The sequence below is a fragment of the Oreochromis aureus genome, linkage group 18 (assembly GCF_013358895.1).
Source record: "Oreochromis aureus strain Israel breed Guangdong linkage group 18, ZZ_aureus, whole genome shotgun sequence".
In the NCBI taxonomy this organism is placed as follows: Eukaryota; Metazoa; Chordata; class Actinopteri; order Cichliformes; family Cichlidae; genus Oreochromis; species Oreochromis aureus.
This window is the reverse complement of record NC_052959.1, coordinates 2,447,192-2,466,399: the sequence shown is the minus strand read 5'-3', so window position 1 is coordinate 2,466,399 and position 19,208 is coordinate 2,447,192. Positions and strand designations below refer to the sequence as shown.

General features: G+C 40.5%; 1 protein-coding gene across 2 annotated transcripts; it reads right to left on the bottom strand.

Moving 5' to 3' along the window:
* Window positions 1-2,049: 2,049 nt before the first annotated feature.
* Window positions 2,050-15,899, bottom strand: cnpy1 (canopy FGF signaling regulator 1). Of its 2 annotated transcripts, none has more exons than XM_031732726.2 (6): window positions 15,786-15,899; window positions 14,711-14,813; window positions 13,671-13,786; window positions 4,358-4,570; window positions 2,532-2,631; window positions 2,050-2,226 (listed from the first exon to the last, which is right to left on the bottom strand). In XM_031732726.2, exons 1-6 carry the CDS (start codon window positions 15,882-15,884, stop codon window positions 2,186-2,188), a joined length of 672 nt encoding a protein of 223 aa, XP_031588586.2. In that variant the 5' UTR covers window positions 15,885-15,899; the 3' UTR covers window positions 2,050-2,185. The 2 variants fall into 2 exon arrangements, with proteins under 2 accessions (XP_031588586.2, XP_031588585.1); XM_031732725.2 differs by lacking the exon at window positions 15,786-15,899 and adding an exon at window positions 15,404-15,606.
* Between the last annotated feature and the right edge of the window lie 3,309 nt (window positions 15,900-19,208).

Here is a 19,208-nt window from a genome sequence, read left to right as displayed (position 1 = left end):
TATGTGGCAGATTAAATGTATACATTGAATTTCAGGTGATACAAACTATGGCCTGTGTAAGCAACATTGAAAGGTTTAATGGTTCGTCAGTAAATTTTGTGAGCTGGAATGTTAAGTCCATCAACCATCCAGTGAAATTTAAAAAAGTAATCACAGATCTGAAACAACTGAGAGCAGACATTCAACTTTCCAGGAGACCCACATATGTGCGCCTACTTGTAGGCAAATATTCCAGTCCCATTATTAGTACAGAGGAAGAGGGTTTGCTATCATGATTAGTAACAATATACAGTTCAGTGTCTAGTGTACAGGCCGATTCAGCTGGGCGATATGTGTTTGTTGCTGGAAAACTATATTTGTTTCCAGTGATATTAGCATGCTTCTATGCACCTAATTGGGATGATCTTGCATTTTCCAACAATTTTTTTCCTCTTGTCTGCCAAATATGTCAACCATTAATCTTATAAATGGTGGTGATGCAAATTGTTTTTACTCATCTTTGATCAGAGTGCTCCTGGGAGGGCGTCCCTGTCAAAAACCACACAAGCCATTAATTTATATCTTGAAACATATGGAGTGGCTGGTGTGTGGCACTTCCGTAACATCTTCAAGAGCACACTCTTGAAGATGATTATTTTTTTCTAGACAAAAGAATTCTAGATTTGTCTAAGGAGCTTGGAAAGGAAAGACGTCTGGACTTCTTTAAGTTGCTTGAAGATGTTTCACCTCTCATCGGAGAAGCTTCTTCAGTTCTAAGGTCAAATGGTGGTCCATTTTCCCTCTTGGGGGGACACTACCATAGGGCTTAAATCTGCTGGCAGGAGGAAAAAAAACACAGGGGTCGGGGAAGATGTAATAAAAGGAGTAGAAATAGAAATGCATAATGTATCGCCAACTGCTGCACCTGTGGGGCAAATAACCATACAGTACCTGCAACACAAAAATTTGAAAATGGACAGATACATAAATCAACAATCTTCTTGTGGGGTGTGTGAGGGACAGAAGGAGAGACCCCTGCTGCCAGACCTCTGTAGTCCCAGAGACGACCTGCATCCACCTGCAAGGCATACAGGGAAACGAGACTATAGCCAACCACTCACACTAACTAATGGAATTGATCAGTGGGGACCAGAGAGGAACAAATTCATTCAGTAGGTTTTTTGAGTAGGCAGACAAGTAAATTTTTATGTTAATACATCAACAGTTTTTTGATTTCAAGTTCGTGAGGATAGTTTTCTTAGCGATGCATAAGGAAGTAAGGCACTGAGTGTCACGCCTTTTCAAAAATACTATATACCCATTCCCTGAAGACCCAAACCCCAGTGCTCAGGAGAGGCACAGGTCGCACTTAATGACAGCCCAGTAATGCATTATATATAATAATAACCATCAGCACTTGTTCAGTCTCCTTTTTATTGCGAGGCCCAACTAAGTTACAGAATCAGCACAAAGCAGCGTCAGTATAACGCACTCTCTGGTTCCCCTGCATGCCACCGCCTCTAGCATATCAATGCAAAGTTTTCAACCAATCAGGTGCTGTTAAGTCTGGCCCAATCAGATAATAGATGCTTGAGTTGTGGCTCGGGACTGTACACCTGCTAGTCTTTGTGAAAAGATACAGCAATTTGAAAGCTGCATGTTCACACTGACACAATACATTTAGCTTCTGTGAACATTTTAAGTCACCACTATCATCCAGCAACCTGCAATTCCACATTAACAGATATATCTCCCATGTATATGTATGGTGTGCGCAAACGAAGAAAATAATGTGTTTTCTTTTAATAAAACAAAGAAATCCAAATGTTTTTCCTGGACTTGGTGATAAAGCCAGACTGTGACACAGAGCAGTGAAGAGTTTTGTTGGATAAACTGATCAGTGGACTAACTGTAGAGACCACTATCTTAACTTTAGATTTTTCAAGCAGCTCAAATGTGGAACTCACACCAACAAACAGTTACTGTAGGTCTGGTTAAGATACAGAAAGAGTCAGCTGTTCCCGACAGTCCTGTGGTGTGAGCAGCATGCAGAGACAAAAATGAACACTGTGCTTTCTCAACATTTGGTTTTTATTTATTTAAAATAGTCTCAGTTGTTTGTCAAACATTTTTTATCAAAATCTTTTTCTCAGAAATGTGTGTCAAAGCTGGTCTCCCCTCGCTGCACCGAAAATCCGATGTGATGCTATAACTCCTCATTAGCACGGCTGCTGTCTTTACAGTGGTCTGAAAGGAAAAACATGAAGACAAACACATCAGTGTTTATGTTCCACAACCAGAAAATGTGCCACCATCTTAAGACACAAATAGCTAACACTGAACTATACTGAGGCTACTGAGCTGTGCTAACCATTGGCCTTTGCTGGTACTGAATGCTGTGGAAGCCAAACCCGAGCAGCAAAATGAAAACACACACTGACATGCTGAAAGTACTAAAGACAAGCAGACTACAAGAAACAAGTATGTGCTTTAGACTGGATGTGTGTGTGTGTGAGCTCTGTGAGAGAGCGCGTGTGAAGAAAAGCTGCTACCTGAGACTCTGCTGCACAACTCCTCGTGCACGTTCTCCTGCCTGTCCCGGCTCAGCACAGAGATGATTTCTTCCTCTAACTCCTCCACCAGCGTTTCACACTGAGACACAGACACAGCAAAGACTGGTCAAAGTGTGTTTCGACCATACATACACAACACACATCTGCACACTTTGTCCCATTTTTCACACAATGTGGGCATGCCATTTGCATGGCGGTGGCCACGTTTCCCTCCTGTTTATCGAACCGCTCATCCATTTTGAAGACTCTGTGAAAGCACCCCTCCTTGCTTTTTATGAATTCGACTTCTGATCCAGCTGCTTTTTCTTTAGCGAGGAATGTGGTGGTGAGTAAAAAGTACAAAGACAAAAGTGGCTGTGACGCGAGTCTGACGCTGTTTATTAAAGCAGCAGCTTTCAGTGGGAGCTGGCTCACTCAGTCACACTGCAATCCAACTTTTGTCAGAATAAACAACAAACTTTTCCCCATATCTGTTATTTCATCTGTCCTATTAATTCCTTCAGACCTCTCAGTCACATGAAGCCAACATGGTGCGTTGTGGTGAAGCTCACAGCTGTTCAGTGGTCTACACGTCACTAAATTCCATCATGGCTCACTGACCCGGTTTTCTGCAGTGACTGCTGATATCAAGTACTTTCTCAAACTGAAGGCAGGTGAAATGGCCGGCACAACCAACTGCCCACACTACAGACGCATGACAAATTAAAGGAAAACCCTGAATCTCTGACCCCTACGGTGAAGAGCTCAGTTGGCTCCATTATGCTACAGGGGGCCATTTGTATCAAAAGAAGGGTCACTGCTATGTTGACACACTTGTTCTATGTGACACAGCGTCTTTGAATGGTTTAAAGAATATGAAAATTGATTTCGGAACAACGTCAGACATAAAAGAGTAATATACTTGTATTTATATAGATCTTTTCTAGTTTTACTGACATCGTGCTCCACCACCACCATCAAAAAACCCAAAAGGGAATATCTAATTCTGTTCCAAAGTCTATTGCAAGAATAAATGCCGAGGAGCTCTGACGCTGATGTGGCAGGTCACCACATTACTGTTCTGAGTTTTTCTTTTATTTTTCATCTGTCTGTAGCTCACAGATTCATGACCTTCTCTTCAAGAAGATGAAGAAAAATAGTGTATTTTAAACAGACTAAAGAAAAAAGATGTTTGCCAAGTTTTCTATTTTTTCTGCATAGGAGCAATTGTTTTAAACAACATGAAATATACATCTACATAAAACTATCCATGTACCAAAATGCCTATAATAAAATGTATACTTTTGTTAATTTTGACAATGTGCTTAACAAACCGATTAATAATTAATTTACTAAGATAAACAAAGTTATAAAACGAATTTCAATAATATCATTACTGCAACTATCTGATTTTCTAGTCTAACATTTTTGTACCTACAATCACAATTGATAGATTGATGAAAATAGCAAATGTGTATTTAGATTACACATCTAAGTAACTGTATGACTACCTTGTAATGCTTCTGCTATACAAAACTCGTTGTTTTTGATTGGACGGCGCTGGCAACCGACTGATGCAGGGTTGTCATAATCACCGCCTCCAATTTTAAATGTACGACTCCATGTATTGAACAACTTGTTTCAAAATTAGCCAGCACCTCTGAGAATTTTCTTTGTTTTAGCAATGGATGAAATTGGCATGACCTGGTTTTGGCCTGGAAATGCATCCAATGCTTCTGTACATGATCCTGAACTAGGCCGCAGGTCTAACTACACTATAATTCTACTTAAAAACAACATTGTTTTCGGTGCATGTTTCCACTCACTGCGAATTTGAGGTCATTGGACGCCTCTGGCCCATCAAACTGGAAGTTCTTAAAATCAGGGAAGTCGTCGGTGGAAGCACTGCTTCTGGGAGCAAACCTCCTGTACTGCTTGTGCTGGGTGACGGGATCCACATAGAGTGCATAGTCACTCATACTGTTGCACACGCCGTCCAGAAGCTCGCTGAGGTGAGTCTCCGAGCGAGCGAATGGGACCTGGCAAACCAAACCAGAGAGAGAGGAGGGAATCATCATGTTGAACTGGCATGACTGTTCCAGCCCGGCTTCTTCTTGGACCGTATAGCCATTGTCTCATGTTTCCAATACTAGATCGCCACGTTGAAACGTCTAAGAACTCGTGCCGAATAGACCAAAACAGCACAGCTGCATCATGGCAAAAAAGAAAAGACTCTGGGTTGGCCTAGTGTTAGCTGTGTTACACCACAGGCCTCAGGGTGGGTCAGTGGGGTGACCTCTTGTTTCCGCTGTGTTTTCTCCATCAACGCTGAAATACCTCACCCTCCAACTTTGACTTTTAACCTGCATGAATACCCTCCCCACCTCTCCATCCAAACTCAGCCATGCTCTTCCACCACCCATCCCTTTCAAGACAAATCAACAGGGCGGTGGTGTCTAGACGGGTCAAGACAGGTGCTATGCTCTGCTCCCTCCATCCCCGGAAGGATATTGGGTGACAGGGGTGACGCCCAGGGGTGAAGATGCAAGGATAGGGCACTGAAAAGGGTGAAGTAGGGGGGGGGGGTTCAGTGTTTGTTATACCTCGAACTAGCAAAAAGAGGGGTTGGGATCCAGAGAAGGGTGGGGTCGTAGGAGGAGGAGATGGGAGAAGCAGAAGGCCTCAACAGAAGCCAAGTGCAGGGTAAACGGCTCATCTCCTCGGCCCCCACCCTGCCTCTGCGCTGTCTTTTGGCCCATTCAGCCCCTCAATCCTCTGACGATCAAAGGAGGAAATCTTCCTTGTTTTCTTTGGTCAAAGAGTGGCAAGACAGAGGTTGGGGGTGGGGGACAGTTTGGGTGGTGAGAGAACACAGAGGAAGAAGGGAGCGTTTTTGAGCCTCTTGCAGATGAACTGGATCTTGTAATGATAGATAAATTATACTCTCAGCCTTTGTTTCTTTTTCTGTTTCTCTAACCAGCCTTACTGATCACACACACACGCACACACATCATACATTTTAAGATGCGATGATGTGACAAAGGACTGCTCTGCCATCTGTCTTCCATCAAATCTTTGCCTCTTCCTGCTCAGCAAACTGAAATTTTGGGTAGTAGAGCAAAACCAGCCAGTGATTCCTCTGACAATTAGAACCACCTGAGCTCTCCGATGCTGCATTAATCCTTGCAGAAGACTCTGAGCCTGGCAACACTGTTAGGGTTGCTAACAGTGTGCTGAGGAAGAAGGAAGAAAGTTGGCCAGTTGACAGAAGGTGTTACAGCACAGGGCTAAAGGTTGGAAGGGCCAGGCACTAGGGGATGTAGGTCACGTAGAGCAGTGGCGATGAGGCTCGCCTATCAATCAAAACTTGCTTGTGGTGACTCTGGCATCAGTGCTGTCATTTCTTTCACTCAATGACTGAATTTTTTGTTTACTGGATTAAAACTTGGGCAATTAATTGATGCTGGTCACACTTTTCCTAGGACCATGTTGACATATTTAAATACCTTGGTTTTTTCCACCAAGCTTCTCAAAAGCTAATTTGAGAATGTGCAGTACAAGCCACTATTTTAATCGTTTTCAAGAACACATGATCTGTTTGACAAAATCATCTTTACCTGAAGCTTGATAGGTTAGTTTTTAATTACACTCTAATATCCATGCCGATTTGACGGAAGGCTTATAATAATAATATAAACCACAAGTAATATTTTATATTTGCATATTTCAGTTAGTCATTTCTCATCATTGTTTAAAGTCCCAGCTTCACCAGTCACATTAAGTCACGTTTAAGGTTGGTAGGTTTGACTGCAGCCTGTATTTAGTGAGTCATTACTGGACGGCAGCTTAAGTGCTACTGAAGGCACATTCAGTGGAAACAATACTCCTATATAGCATCATATGTTGAAGCTGTTGCGCAAATGTAATACTTTGGAGTTTCACTTAAAAACAGTACATGTTTGACAATGCAACATTCACAGGTTTAATTAAGAGAATTATTAACCGATTCATTGCAGAAATAATTGATAATACATGTTCCTCTGTTGTCATCATGTCAGTCACATCTTTCTTTTTATATGTATTATTATATGAGAATGAAACTGAATATAAAACTAAATCCTCAATCTCATCCAAACAGCATAAAAAAAGAGAAGAAAAGGACTGCTCTCCCCGGCCCTACAATAAAACCATGTCAATCCATGGGCTTGGGTCTAAGTCATTATCATGCCATGCTACAAAATGGTTTGGAATTAAAGCCCTTCCTTGCCAGTTGCAGCCGTATGAAAGGGAGCTGTCAGTCACAGTGTTGTTTGAAGAATGGGGTGGGGGGTGGTGGTTGAGGTGGTAGTGGGGTGTGACTGGTTGGCCCAGAGAATAGGCTTCTCAGGGAAGCTATCCTCCATTCAATTCCCATTGGACAGGGAGCCATTATTGCACCACTGTGGACAGGGGCCTTTCAATGTCATTGTTCTGGCCAATGAAGACCCATAAATTAACAATAATAATAATGATAATAAACAATAAAATAACAATAATAATGTCACATTGGCAGGAAGTGGAAGGAGAACCTAAAATGTATTTTTGACCTTTATATATCATTTAAATCCCAAATTTTCAAATAGCAGTCTTTGATAAAGGTCTAACGGTAATAATATTACTTCATTATGACAGAATAGTAAAGCTAATAGTAAACAGCTGGTAATTCTGACTGGAAATGCCATGCATCTTTATATGAGCTCTAAATCATAGCCCAGGGCTTCTTCATGTTAGCAATTTGGAAGATAGTGGAGAGCAGAGTCAGCACTCTTGTCAGAAGTCAGGTGAGAAGCCTTTCTCAACAGCACGCTAAGCTCCACAAGCTCCTTCTTTTTCTGTGCTATAAAGGACCATATTATAGGCCAAACCAGAGATACTAGAAGAGTAAGACATAGCACTGAAGAACATAAAAAAAAAAACTGGCAAAAGCAAAGAATATGATAGAAGCACCTTCAGTTAGTGAGGGTTTAAATCTGACTGGCAGATTGATACTTAATATCATTTTTCTTGTGCCACAACTTCGCTTACAGTTTACCCCATGGAGATAGATGTTCAGAAAAAAGCTTCATCCCACGGTTCTGCTTATATCCTCAAGAGGTCCTTTTTCCTCCTCGTCCCTATCATGTGTTTGTGCACACGTCAGTAAAGCTTTGGTCACATTACTTTAGCATCTAGCTAGCTCTACTAAGGAGCAAGCATAACTAGAGTTATTGTTTTAATAGTTCCAAACAGCTAAAGAAAGTGTTTCTCTGCCAGCTAAAGATACAGAAAGAGGGAAGAAATAACATAAATGTAAGATAACTAACCCTCGGAGATAACAATGAGTTACAAGGGGGAGAAAATGTGATAAAGACAGGAAAGGAAACTTTTCGGCAAGTGACAGTTGAAAACTGCAGCTTTAAAGCTTCCTTGTATCGTTTTACTTCATGCCAGACTGTTTTTAACTGGACATTGAATGTGTTGCACGATATTTTGCTCAAGTTATCTGGGTACTTCATATTGTATTGAAAATAAATGGTAAAAAATCTTTTTTGTCTTTGAAATATTTAAATCCAGAATAAAATAATATTCTATGTATTTTAACAGAGGAGTGGAGTCTCAACTGGGCAGTTTACAGGCTGTTGTGTTCATGGTCAGGTAAGTTAAGTCATTCCTTAGTTTGTTACAATGGTAAATGTGAATATTTAAAGGCACTCAAATGGTCCCTTCTTACTGTAATTGTGCTCTCATAGTGCTTTTAAATTTAGGCCGATAATGCTGTTTATTCTCATTAGCCAGATTTAACTCTCTTTTTTTTTTTCTTAAATTAGTCAGAGGTTAGAAAACTTGGTTAGAAAGTCTCCTGATGCTCCAGTTTTTGTGATTTATTTCTAAGTGATTCTTAGAAATCAGAAAGAAGTCCAGTGTATTTAACCTTTCAGCATCTGATCAGATCTGGTTTATCATATTTTATCTCTAGTGACTGCTGATTTTTGATATGCCACGATAAAATACATCAAATGCTGGCCTAGTGATGGTCTCATAAAATTAGGATTTGGTCCACTAAAGCCATCATGAAGACTTGAACCAGGGAAAATCTGGCTGTTTACATGTTGTATTTTTGACCTTCTACACTGTCCAAAGTTCAAACATACATCTACGAGCGCCTCTAAACAGGGTCAGCACCACAGAAGATGGACTGGACAGGCAACCAACTTTGACAAGAGGGAGTTAGACTCACCAACTTTACTATTTCATTGTTGCTCTAAACTGCTATTGACCAAATGATTAATATGGGCTTGGTTGTTACTACAATAACAATTATTATTGTACAATGATTAATTTTACCTATAGTTGTAAAAGTAAGTCAGTAGAATTCGGCTGAGGGGGCACAGTGATCCTTTTGGATGGGCATGGACCCCAAAGGCCGTTCACAATGCTAACGCTGCCTCTGGAGCTCACAGAAGAACATGTCCTGTTCACAGACTGATGAATGTAGCCACCACGGTGTTCCCCACTGGTTTTAGAATTCACGTTAAGCCTTCAATATTCGCCATGTTGTTGCTGTTGTTGTGTTTTTAAGAGCCACAAGATACCATATTTATATAATAAGCAGGAGTGCCAAGTTAGCTACTAATGTTGCCAAGTTAGAAGGTGTAATTATGTGCTGCACAGGTGCAACAGCGGGGAGGAAGACAAAACACAAAAGAGACATTAGACATGACAAGTCGAATAATGAAATACTAGTTTCATACATCAATAACGGTGTGAAGAGGGAAACTTCAAACATGCTTTTTATGCTGTTTAGCAGGTCAAGTTAACATGGAATTTTATTGGGACTGACTGACTTTTGGGAGTCCCAAAACTTGGCACTCCAACAATGGCTTCATTTTTTTGCCCTGAGGGTTGTCACTGTTTTTTTAATGCCGTATGCAGTAAGTGTCTCAGACATGAGACTGATATCAACCAAATCAAAAAGTAAGCAAAAAAAGGAAATTTGTTTGGAAGTTAGACTATTCCTTTAAGAAACCTCCAAGGAAAAATAAAAGATCCTTGTTGGATTAAAAAAAATGACTGTCACTTCACGGAGTCACATTTCTAGACCATGATGTTATGTGTCATTGTGTCAGCATGCTATTGTGCATCCTCTCATTCTCAATGCATGACTTCCCACCGTTCACTATGAGATCAACTTGCCCCTCCAACTAAGTTCAATGTCTTTGGAAGCCTTAAATGTGTCATTGTTGTGGCAGGCAGGTTTAACTTTTGTGGCACAGAGCAGCCCCATACTCTCAGGAAGTCCTACTGTGACAAGGCCAAAGAGCAGAGACTTAAAACCTGCAAATCCTCCTCACTGATGGCATCTAAGCTGTGACATCCCTCCCTCTCTGATTCACACTAGGTCAAAAGCTGCTGAAAAGAAGGGAGTCGGGAGGGCATGGGATCAAGGTTTGTCTTCTTATGTGGCTCAATAACATCTGATTGACCAGATAATGCAACAGGTAGAGGAAAGTGTCAGCTCAGAGTAGAGTAGGAGCTCACTGCTGGAGGAAGCTCATTCGCCCTGCTGGGTGACTGGAATGCTGTTTTCTAACTCTAATCAGGATACATGTAAATGCTTAGAGGATAGTTTGGACTTTGTTTTGAGGAAAATTATGCAGTAAAACTTGATGATTTATGTTGTCACACAGAACATCTAATGGCTACACTGAGTTAGTAATATCAGTGCTTAAAACAGTTGTCATAAAGCGAGATCTGTGATTCTGAATTTGCCTGTAGGTGTCGACGCCTACCTGCACACACTGATCGGTGCAGTTATCAGTGATAGCCACAACAAACGCTAAAGCTCCAGAAATCAATAGAATAGCTATAAAACGTCATGATTTTCTGGCCTCTGAGCAACAGAACATGTCATAGTTCCAGTGGGGTGTGACCTCATTACAGCAGGACAATAGCCTGGATCCATCTTCTGTGCTCACAGAGTGTCATGCACACAGCCACAGCAACAGCAAAGATCAATCGACTCCTCCATGAAAAGACTGCATCAATGTGAGTCTCTGTTAATCACAGCATCTATGACATCTATGTAGAAATGGCTCCTTGTACCCCGATTGCACAGTTAAAATGTACATGATGTTCAGTCAGTCTTTAAAAAAAAATCAAAGGCAAATAAGAGCCCTGGGTCAGATGGGATTACAGGAAGACTGCTGAAGAACTATGCAAAACAACTTAGTCATGTGTTTTATGACACATTTATTATGTCTTGTGTGCAGAAGTGAGTCCCTAAACTGTGGAAGTAGTCAAGGACTAGGCGGGGTGATCGAGATGGAAAGGATGTGCAGCAGCTTAGAGTGCTTAACGTGGAGATGTGCTAGCAAGTGCAGAGAGTTTGGTGAGAGTGTGTCAGAATTAACTGATCTCTCCTAGTTAACTTCAGCAACTACCAAACCATCAACGTGTCTTTAGGACCCATTCCTACAAAACTGTTCAAAGAAGTCCAACTATTTATTTATGCTTTAATTTCTATTTTAATCAACCCTCTCTATTAATGGCTATGCACAGACATTCTAGCTCGCAGTAATTAAACTGCTACTTAAAAAGCTATCAGTTAAACCAAGGGGTCTTAGCTAATTATAGACCAATCACCAGCCTTCCTTTTATCCCAAGATTTCTTGAAGATTTCCCGAGATTTCTTCATGCTAACTCTGAACTGCATTGCCTTGGTCTCCAGTATCACTGTGAGGAACCTTGGAGTTTTTTTAAACAAATGTGTAGGAAATTCAAAACATTTTGTCTTAGAGTGATGCTAAAAAACTAGTTTATGCATCTATTCTAGGGTGGACTATTGTAACTCATTGTTATCAGGCTGTCCTAAAAACTCCTTGAAAAGCCTTCAGTTGATCCAAAATGCTACACTTAGAGCACTGACAGGGACTAGAAAAAGAAAACAAATTTCACCCGTAATGGCTTCCCCTCATTGGCCTGGTAAATCCAGAACTTTAAAATCCTTCTCGCATACAAGGTCTTGAATAATGAAGAAGAGAGAGAGCACTTTGCTCTCAGACATGGGGTTCATAGGATATTTAGAAATAGAATGGAAGGCAGAGCCTTAAGACCCATCTTTGGTGGATTCGGGAGACAGACACTGATATGATTAAGCTTAAAACTTCAACTCTTTAAGAATATAGTCAGGGATGGATCAGGTGACCCAGAGTCCTCCCTTAGTTATGCTGCAATAGACCTAGGCTGCTGAGGGCCTGCCATGATGCACTGTGTTTCATCTTCACTCATTATGTGTTTACACACCACTCTGTATTTAATCATTAGTTGTTACTGGTTTCTGCATCTCTTAAACAGTGTATCTTTGTCCTGTCCTCCCCCATCAACCCCAATCAGTCACGACAGATGGCTGCCCCTCCCTGAGCCTGGTTCTCCTGGAGGTCTCTTCCTGTTAAAACTTAGATCCTCCTTCCCACTTTTTAGTCATACAGGGAGTGCAGAATTATTAGGCAAATGAGTATTTTGTCCACATCATCCTCTTCATGCATGTTGTCTTACTCCAAGCTGTATAGGCTCGAAAGCCTACTACCAATTAAGCATATTAGGTGATGTGCATCTCTGTAATGAGAAGGGGTGTGGTCTATTGACATCAACACCCTATATCAGGTGTGCATAATTATTAGGCAACTTCCTTTCCTTTGGCAAAATGGGTCAAAAGAAGGACTTGACAGGCTCAGAAAAGTCAAAAATAGTGAGATATCTTGCAGAGGGATGCAGCAGTCTTAAAATTGCAAAGCTTCTGAAGCGTGATCATCGAACAATCAAGCGTTTCATTCAAAATAGTCAACAGGGTCGCAAGAAGCGTGTGGAAAAACCAAGGCGCAAAATAACTGCCCATGAACTGAGAAAAGTCAAGCGTGCAGCTGCCAAGATGCCACTTGCCACCAGTTTGGCCATATTTCAGAGCTGCAACATCACTGGAGTGCCCAAAAGCACAAGGTGTGCAATACTCAGAGACATGGTCGAGGTAAGAAAGGCTGAAAGACGACCACCACTGAACAAGACACACAAGCTGAAACGTCAAGACTGGGCCAAGAAATATCTCAAGACTGATTTTTCTAAGGTTTTATGGACTGATGAAATGAGAGTGAGTCTTGATGGGCCAGATGGATGGGCCCGTGGCTGGATTGGTAAAGGGCAGAGAGCTCCAGTCCGACTCAGACGCCAGCAAGGTGGAGGTGGAGTACTGGTTTGGGCTGGTATCATCAAAGATGAGCTTGTGGGGCCTTTTCGGGTTGAGGATGGAGTCAAGCTCAACTCCCAGTCCTACTGCCAGTTTCTGGAAGACACCTTCTTCAAGCAGTGGTACAGGAAGAAGTCTGCATCCTTCAAGAAAAACATGATTTTCATGCAGGACAATGCTCCATCACACGCGTCCAAGTACTCCACAGCGTGCTGGCAAGAAAGGGTATAAAAGAAGAAAAACTAATGACATGGCCTCCTTGTTCACCTGATCTGAACCCCATTGAGAACCTGTGGTCCATCATCAAATGTGAGATTTACAAGGAGGAAAACAGTACACCTCTCTGAACAGTGTCTGGGAGGCTGTGGTTGCTGCTGCACGCAATGTTGATGGTGAACAGATCAAAACACTGACAGAATCCATGGATGGCAGGCTTTTGAGTGTCCTTGCAAAGAAAGGTGGCTATATTGGTCGCTGATTTGTTTTTGTTTTGTTTTTGAATGTCAGAAATGTATATTTGTGAATGTGGAGATGTTATATTGGTTTCACTGGTAAAATAAATCATTGAAATGGGTATATATTTGTTTTTGTTAAGTTGCCTAATAATTATGCACAGTAATAGTCACCTGCACACACAGATATCCCCTAAAATAGCTCAAACTAAAACAAACTAAAACTACTTCCAAAAACATTCAGCTTTGATATTAATGAGTTTTTTGGGTTCATTGAGAACATGGTTGTTGTTCAATAATAAAATTATTCCTCAAAAATACAACTTGCCTAATAATTCTGCACTCCCTGTAGGGGGGTCACCGATGAGGAAGCATCTGTTGGGGCTTTGGGAAGTGAGTGGTGTGTGTGTAAACACTGGCGTAAAGTACCTTTTTGTCTTTCATGGTTCCATCAGGGTTGAGTCTAAAGCTGCCGACATTGATGGTTTTCTTTGGGTCCACCAGACTGATTGAGTGGTTCAGCTCATCCACGATTGCCTTGCATGCTGGGAAACACAGGTAAACCTCAGTGATGGAAACAATACAAGCAACAGCTCACAGCCTGGAATTTAGTAAACATCTGTACGTACGTAACATGAAAAATCATCCAGAATTCAGTCTCATACTTATGTTTGTGGAAGTGCTACAAGGTCAAAATGCTATGGATGGGAATTGATAGGAATTTATCAATTTGATTATTGATTTGATTCCCTTATCGATTATCACTGGCTCCACCAGCACCTCTAAGCAGCATATCAACAACATTACATTCATGCAAATTAATTACATGCTGTGTGGTCATATGTTTGTGCGTGTTGTAAGTATTTCTCCTCGTTTTTGCGTTTATGCATTTATTGCGCACAACACACTGTGCAAGATAAGAAAGACGGGACAGGAGAGGAAGAAGAGAGGTTAGATTAAAAGATGAGGATTGCTGAGGACTTATATGCAAGTCCTCATGTTTTTAAATCAGATATTGGGTCTGTTCATGTGAAATCGTATCATTCCTTTTCTTCAGATTGCAGCTGAGTATAATAAGAATTTTTAAAAAAGGTTTAAAGTTTGTATTCCCATCTACTGATATTATTTTATCATTATGTAAACATTGCACGAGGTTCAGTTAGCGTTGCAGGAAAATAGAAATATCCTCCAAAGAGCTACTTTTTTACTTTATTACTTTGAGTACATTTCTGAGCCTGTACTTTTTATGTTTACTTTAGTAAAGAAGTTGAATTAGCACTTCAACTTTTACTGAAGTATTTTTCAACAGTAGTATTTGTACTTGTACTTAAGCACAGAATGTCTGTACTTTTGCAACTCTGGAGTTACTTGGTGAGATGCTTTTGCATTGCAGTTCAGTTGTGGTTTTCCTTTAAATAGCATCAATATTCTTTGAGACAGAAAGCTTCTGTCAGATCTGCGTCACTTACCAGAACAGTAGAGCACCTTGTCCCTCTTCCCCTGGCTGCTGCCAGTAAAGACAGAGAGCACCATCACCATCATCTGAATAACCCATGCAGTCATCTTAATAGCCTAATAGTACAGAAAGGCATATACAGTAAAAACTAAAATCAAATTTCAGTATACTACAACTAAGTAACAGAGTCTTAAAGTGTGAAGACATTTCAAAAAACACAACATATTTCCGTTTCTGTATTTAAAAAAAACAAACCAAACCACATACAATTTAATATGCAAATCATATTTTCAGTAAGTTTAGTGTGCTTATACATTATTGAAGTGTTATTTTACCTCCAGATGTACACAACTGAAACTGAGACCTGAAACCTTAAAGAGGGGAGCACTTTGGGAACTTTACGCAGGAATCAACAGTGCTTTTCCTAAAACGTTACCTGCAGTTTTTGCAGTATAAAGCCCCCGAATGGTCATTTACGGAAAAGGCAACCATAAATCCGATCAAACTGTACTTAAAACGAACTATTTATGGACTTAGCGAATGCCGAATTGTAGGTTCATACAAGTAAAATATTAACAATATTTTCAAGACGTTATCACCGGTGGGATTTTGATCGCCATACGAGACTTGTCTTAAGATTTCACATTTGTTTACGAGGTACGGTCCACGTCGGGGTTAGTGAGGGAGCGCTGGTAGCTTGTCTTACCTGGCGAGGAAAGCGAGCTATAGCAGCTAACAGCGGACGTGGAGCCGGCTGGACTCAGTGCAGCAGCGCTATTACTACAATAATGACATGTCCTCAGCTCATTTGTCTGTACATGCCTATCTCTGCTTACTGACAGGTAACAGCACTGCCACTGACACATACAGTACAACAGTTAGCTTTCCGGGTGTGCCTTTCAAAGTAAAAGGGCATTGCCCTAAAAATACTCTATATTTAACTATTGTACGGGAATTGCGATAGTAAAGTTCACACACAAAATAATAATAATAAAAATAAGTCAGAATCTTTGTCTCGAAATAATTATTCAGTATATCTTTATCATAACAAAAATCATGCGTCAATCTTAAAGGCACATTCGGCTTACTTCTCTTAGTACGCCTAGTTCCGGCTTGCTTGTCGTCTTGACGTGCTCGGCTCTGGTGAAGCCACGTTCAGTCAGGCATAGAGGTGGACAGCCAATCATATTTCAAACTGAAAGAGCATGGACCGATTAAACTGACGCAGTGTCTACAGGCGCTGACTCCTGGACGTTTTGGTAGAATGTGGAAATCGGACTTCAGTGGTGCTGCTGACTGTAGACCAAACAGTGGTGACTTGTGAATTCATACAAAAATAAATACACAGTACTGCAATAAATTCAACTGCGTTCATTTACGCCAAACATAAATCTCCTGTTACAGTCAGTTAAAAATAAATATAATTTAAATAGAATATATTCAACTGTTCAGAATATATTTACGTGCATGTGACTTGAATAGCTTTCGACTGCAGTGCTATAGAAAATATACCACCACAGTGACATGCTGTGGCCGTAAATGCTAATGGGTCTGACCGAAGAGCTCCTTCCCTTCCTCTAAACATAACAGCTTAGCTCCATGCTGAGGTTAATCAAGTAACGCATTGTAATTCACTTCCCACCTGTGCATGCGTGAGAGAGCGAGACTCAGAGTCAGGTGGTGTCTTTACGGGGGGATCTGACCTGGTTTTCCTGCTGCTAATTGAATCTTATCTTTAACATCAAGGTCTCGATTGGACAGGTAGATGTAAATGTCCACAATACAGTATGGCGTGCAGTGGTGAATAAAAGCGGTCTGCCATTGCTAAAAAGCACACAGGTAAAATACAGTCAAGATATTTGTCAGTGTGCTGCTTAGTATGCTTGCAGAGGCATCGTGTTCTCAGATTGTACAGCCATACATCTGTCTGCACATCCCCATGTTTTAATTTTTAATGTTTAAATGCCTAAAAGATGCTTCAAATAATGTTCCTGCAAGGTCAAAAGTTTAGTACTAGAGCTGCTAAATGTGTCATTTTGACTCCTTTGGCATTTTAACATTAGCAAGCAGTAACTTTTACATAAAGGCAAGCAGAAACAACAGCACTGTTTAAGAGGAAAGGACAAAGATCGCTTTTTAGTACATTTGAATTAATTGTTGTTTTGTGTTTGTGCACTGCTTGCCTTTCTTGTCCATCATTGCATTTTAAAGTATCTAACTGAAATGGAAACGCCATAACTTTAAATTCCATTACTTTTCCTAAAATGAGTTTATCAATAGTGACCTTTGGGGTGTTTGGCATAAAGAGAAAGATATACAAACCTTTACACCTTGAACCTCCAAAGGAGTTATTATGACACCACAGAACGTGTAAAACAACACTCTAGTTACCTAGCAACATGTTATTTACATGTTTTGGCTGCTGTGTGTGTGTGTGTGTTTCAATGATAATTTCTATATTTTATAAAATTGCATACAATAAGTGATTTTTCTCATGTAAGCACAGGCTTAGCTGCATTGCATATGAAAAAGTTGAAGTAATCCTCTGGCATGAAGTTCACATTCCCCGTATGTCCTCTTAAAGATGGTCATGCCTCCTCTTCTTCAGTCTCTCTTGAGGTCATTGACCTTGAGACATAAGGTGTTTTTTGCCAACAGGTCTTCAATACACACCATCTACCTAGCAGTACAGAAGATGAGTAAGGATAAAGACAATAACATGTTGTGGCAGGTAATTTTAAATGCAACATACAAACAACATACTCAACAAACATCAGCAAACAAACAAAGTGTTTGTGTGCAGTTGGTCTCACAGTGTGTTGCTGGCTAAAGGTCCAGTTGCTGTATTTCACAGGGAGAGAAAAGAAAGAGAATTAACTTCACTCAGAGATGGAGAAAGATAAGAAAAACAGGACAAGAGAGGAACAACAGAGGTTAGATTTAAAGGTAAGAACTGAGGTAAACTTACTGTGTTATTTATTTATTTCATGCAACCTTAATTCATTTAAAGGTTGCATGAAAATACTCTGCAGGATAAACAGGACAATTTGCTGTACTGTGGTGGATTTAAAGTGTGTGTGACTGGTGCACAGCAGCTGTGGTTTCATGGTCAGAGTTAGCTTAAATGAAGTGTTGCAAAGATTAAATTAAAGTTAAGCTGATGATGCTGAGATTCATTTACTGAATTCCAACTTCATAACAACTTTATAGAAAAAAAGCACAATTCATCAAACATCAGCTGACATCTGGGGCCTGTTCTTCGTACCTCGCTTACTACATCCAAGATCAAATGACACATCCAAGATCAAATCATCGCGCTAACTTTGAGCTCGCTAATCCGGTTCTCCGAACACACCTGTTGTTGACGATTAGTATAGCTGGATGAAGTGATCTGAGATCACTGGGTGGCTTAAAAGGGGCTACGCATCGATAGTAGAAACATTGATCGGCAACCCTGTGATTGGTCGGCAAAGATGTCGAAGGCGCGCGCTCAGTATTTTACGGCAGCAGAGCAAGAACTCTTGATTGAGGGATATCAGGAGTTTCAGAGTTTAATTAAAACGCAGGGGAACACTGCAAAGGCTGCAAAAGCAAGGAGAGAGGGCTGGCAGAAAGTTGCTGACAAATTAAACTCGTAAGTGATCCATGATATTACATTATATCATGTGATATTATTTTATTCCACATTATATTATATTACATCATATCCTCTTTCACATTAGAGCCACAACAGGACCCACTAGAACATGGGAAAACGTAAAAGTGAAATATAAAAATATTCCACAGAATGGTAATATTTATCACTTATATTGCTTTTAGTCTATGACAAGAGACCCTGAAATAATCTGTTTGGTTGTTTATAACAGCAACCAAGAAAAGGGCAGAGCAAATAAAGACAGGTGGTGGTCCTGCACCCCCTCGTCACACCCCTTTTTGTACTGTGACATTTATTGACATTGTGGGTTTTTTTGTGTGTAGTTTGACATAACACTCCATCACTTTTACCTGTTCCCATGCAAGGGGTGACTGAAGCATGCACAGTAAGTCGGGAGTAAGTATATACAGTACAGTAAGTATATATATATATATATATATATATATATATATATAGAGAGAGAGAGAGAGAGAGAGAGAGAGAGAGAGAGAGAGAGAAGAAAGTAAATAATACCCTCACGGGAGAATCGATATCTCTCTATGAGCACACCGTCGCGCTGAGCTAAAGGATCCCGTCTATCCCGCAATATACGCTAAATTCTGTAAACTCTCCTTATCAATCTTGCACCTTCCTTGCTCGCGTACAAACGGGACAGGACATGGCTGCGACAGACTTCCCAAATCCACCTTCGCTTTTTATAGCCGTGGTCTCTCATCTTGATTGCACGAAGTAATTTACTATTACTACTCTAAAATATGAATTACATCTGACATGATCTACTACATGTAATAGAATGATTAATAGTACATTTCCTTTTTTTCGGAAATGACCTGTATGTATCTGTATGAAATCAATA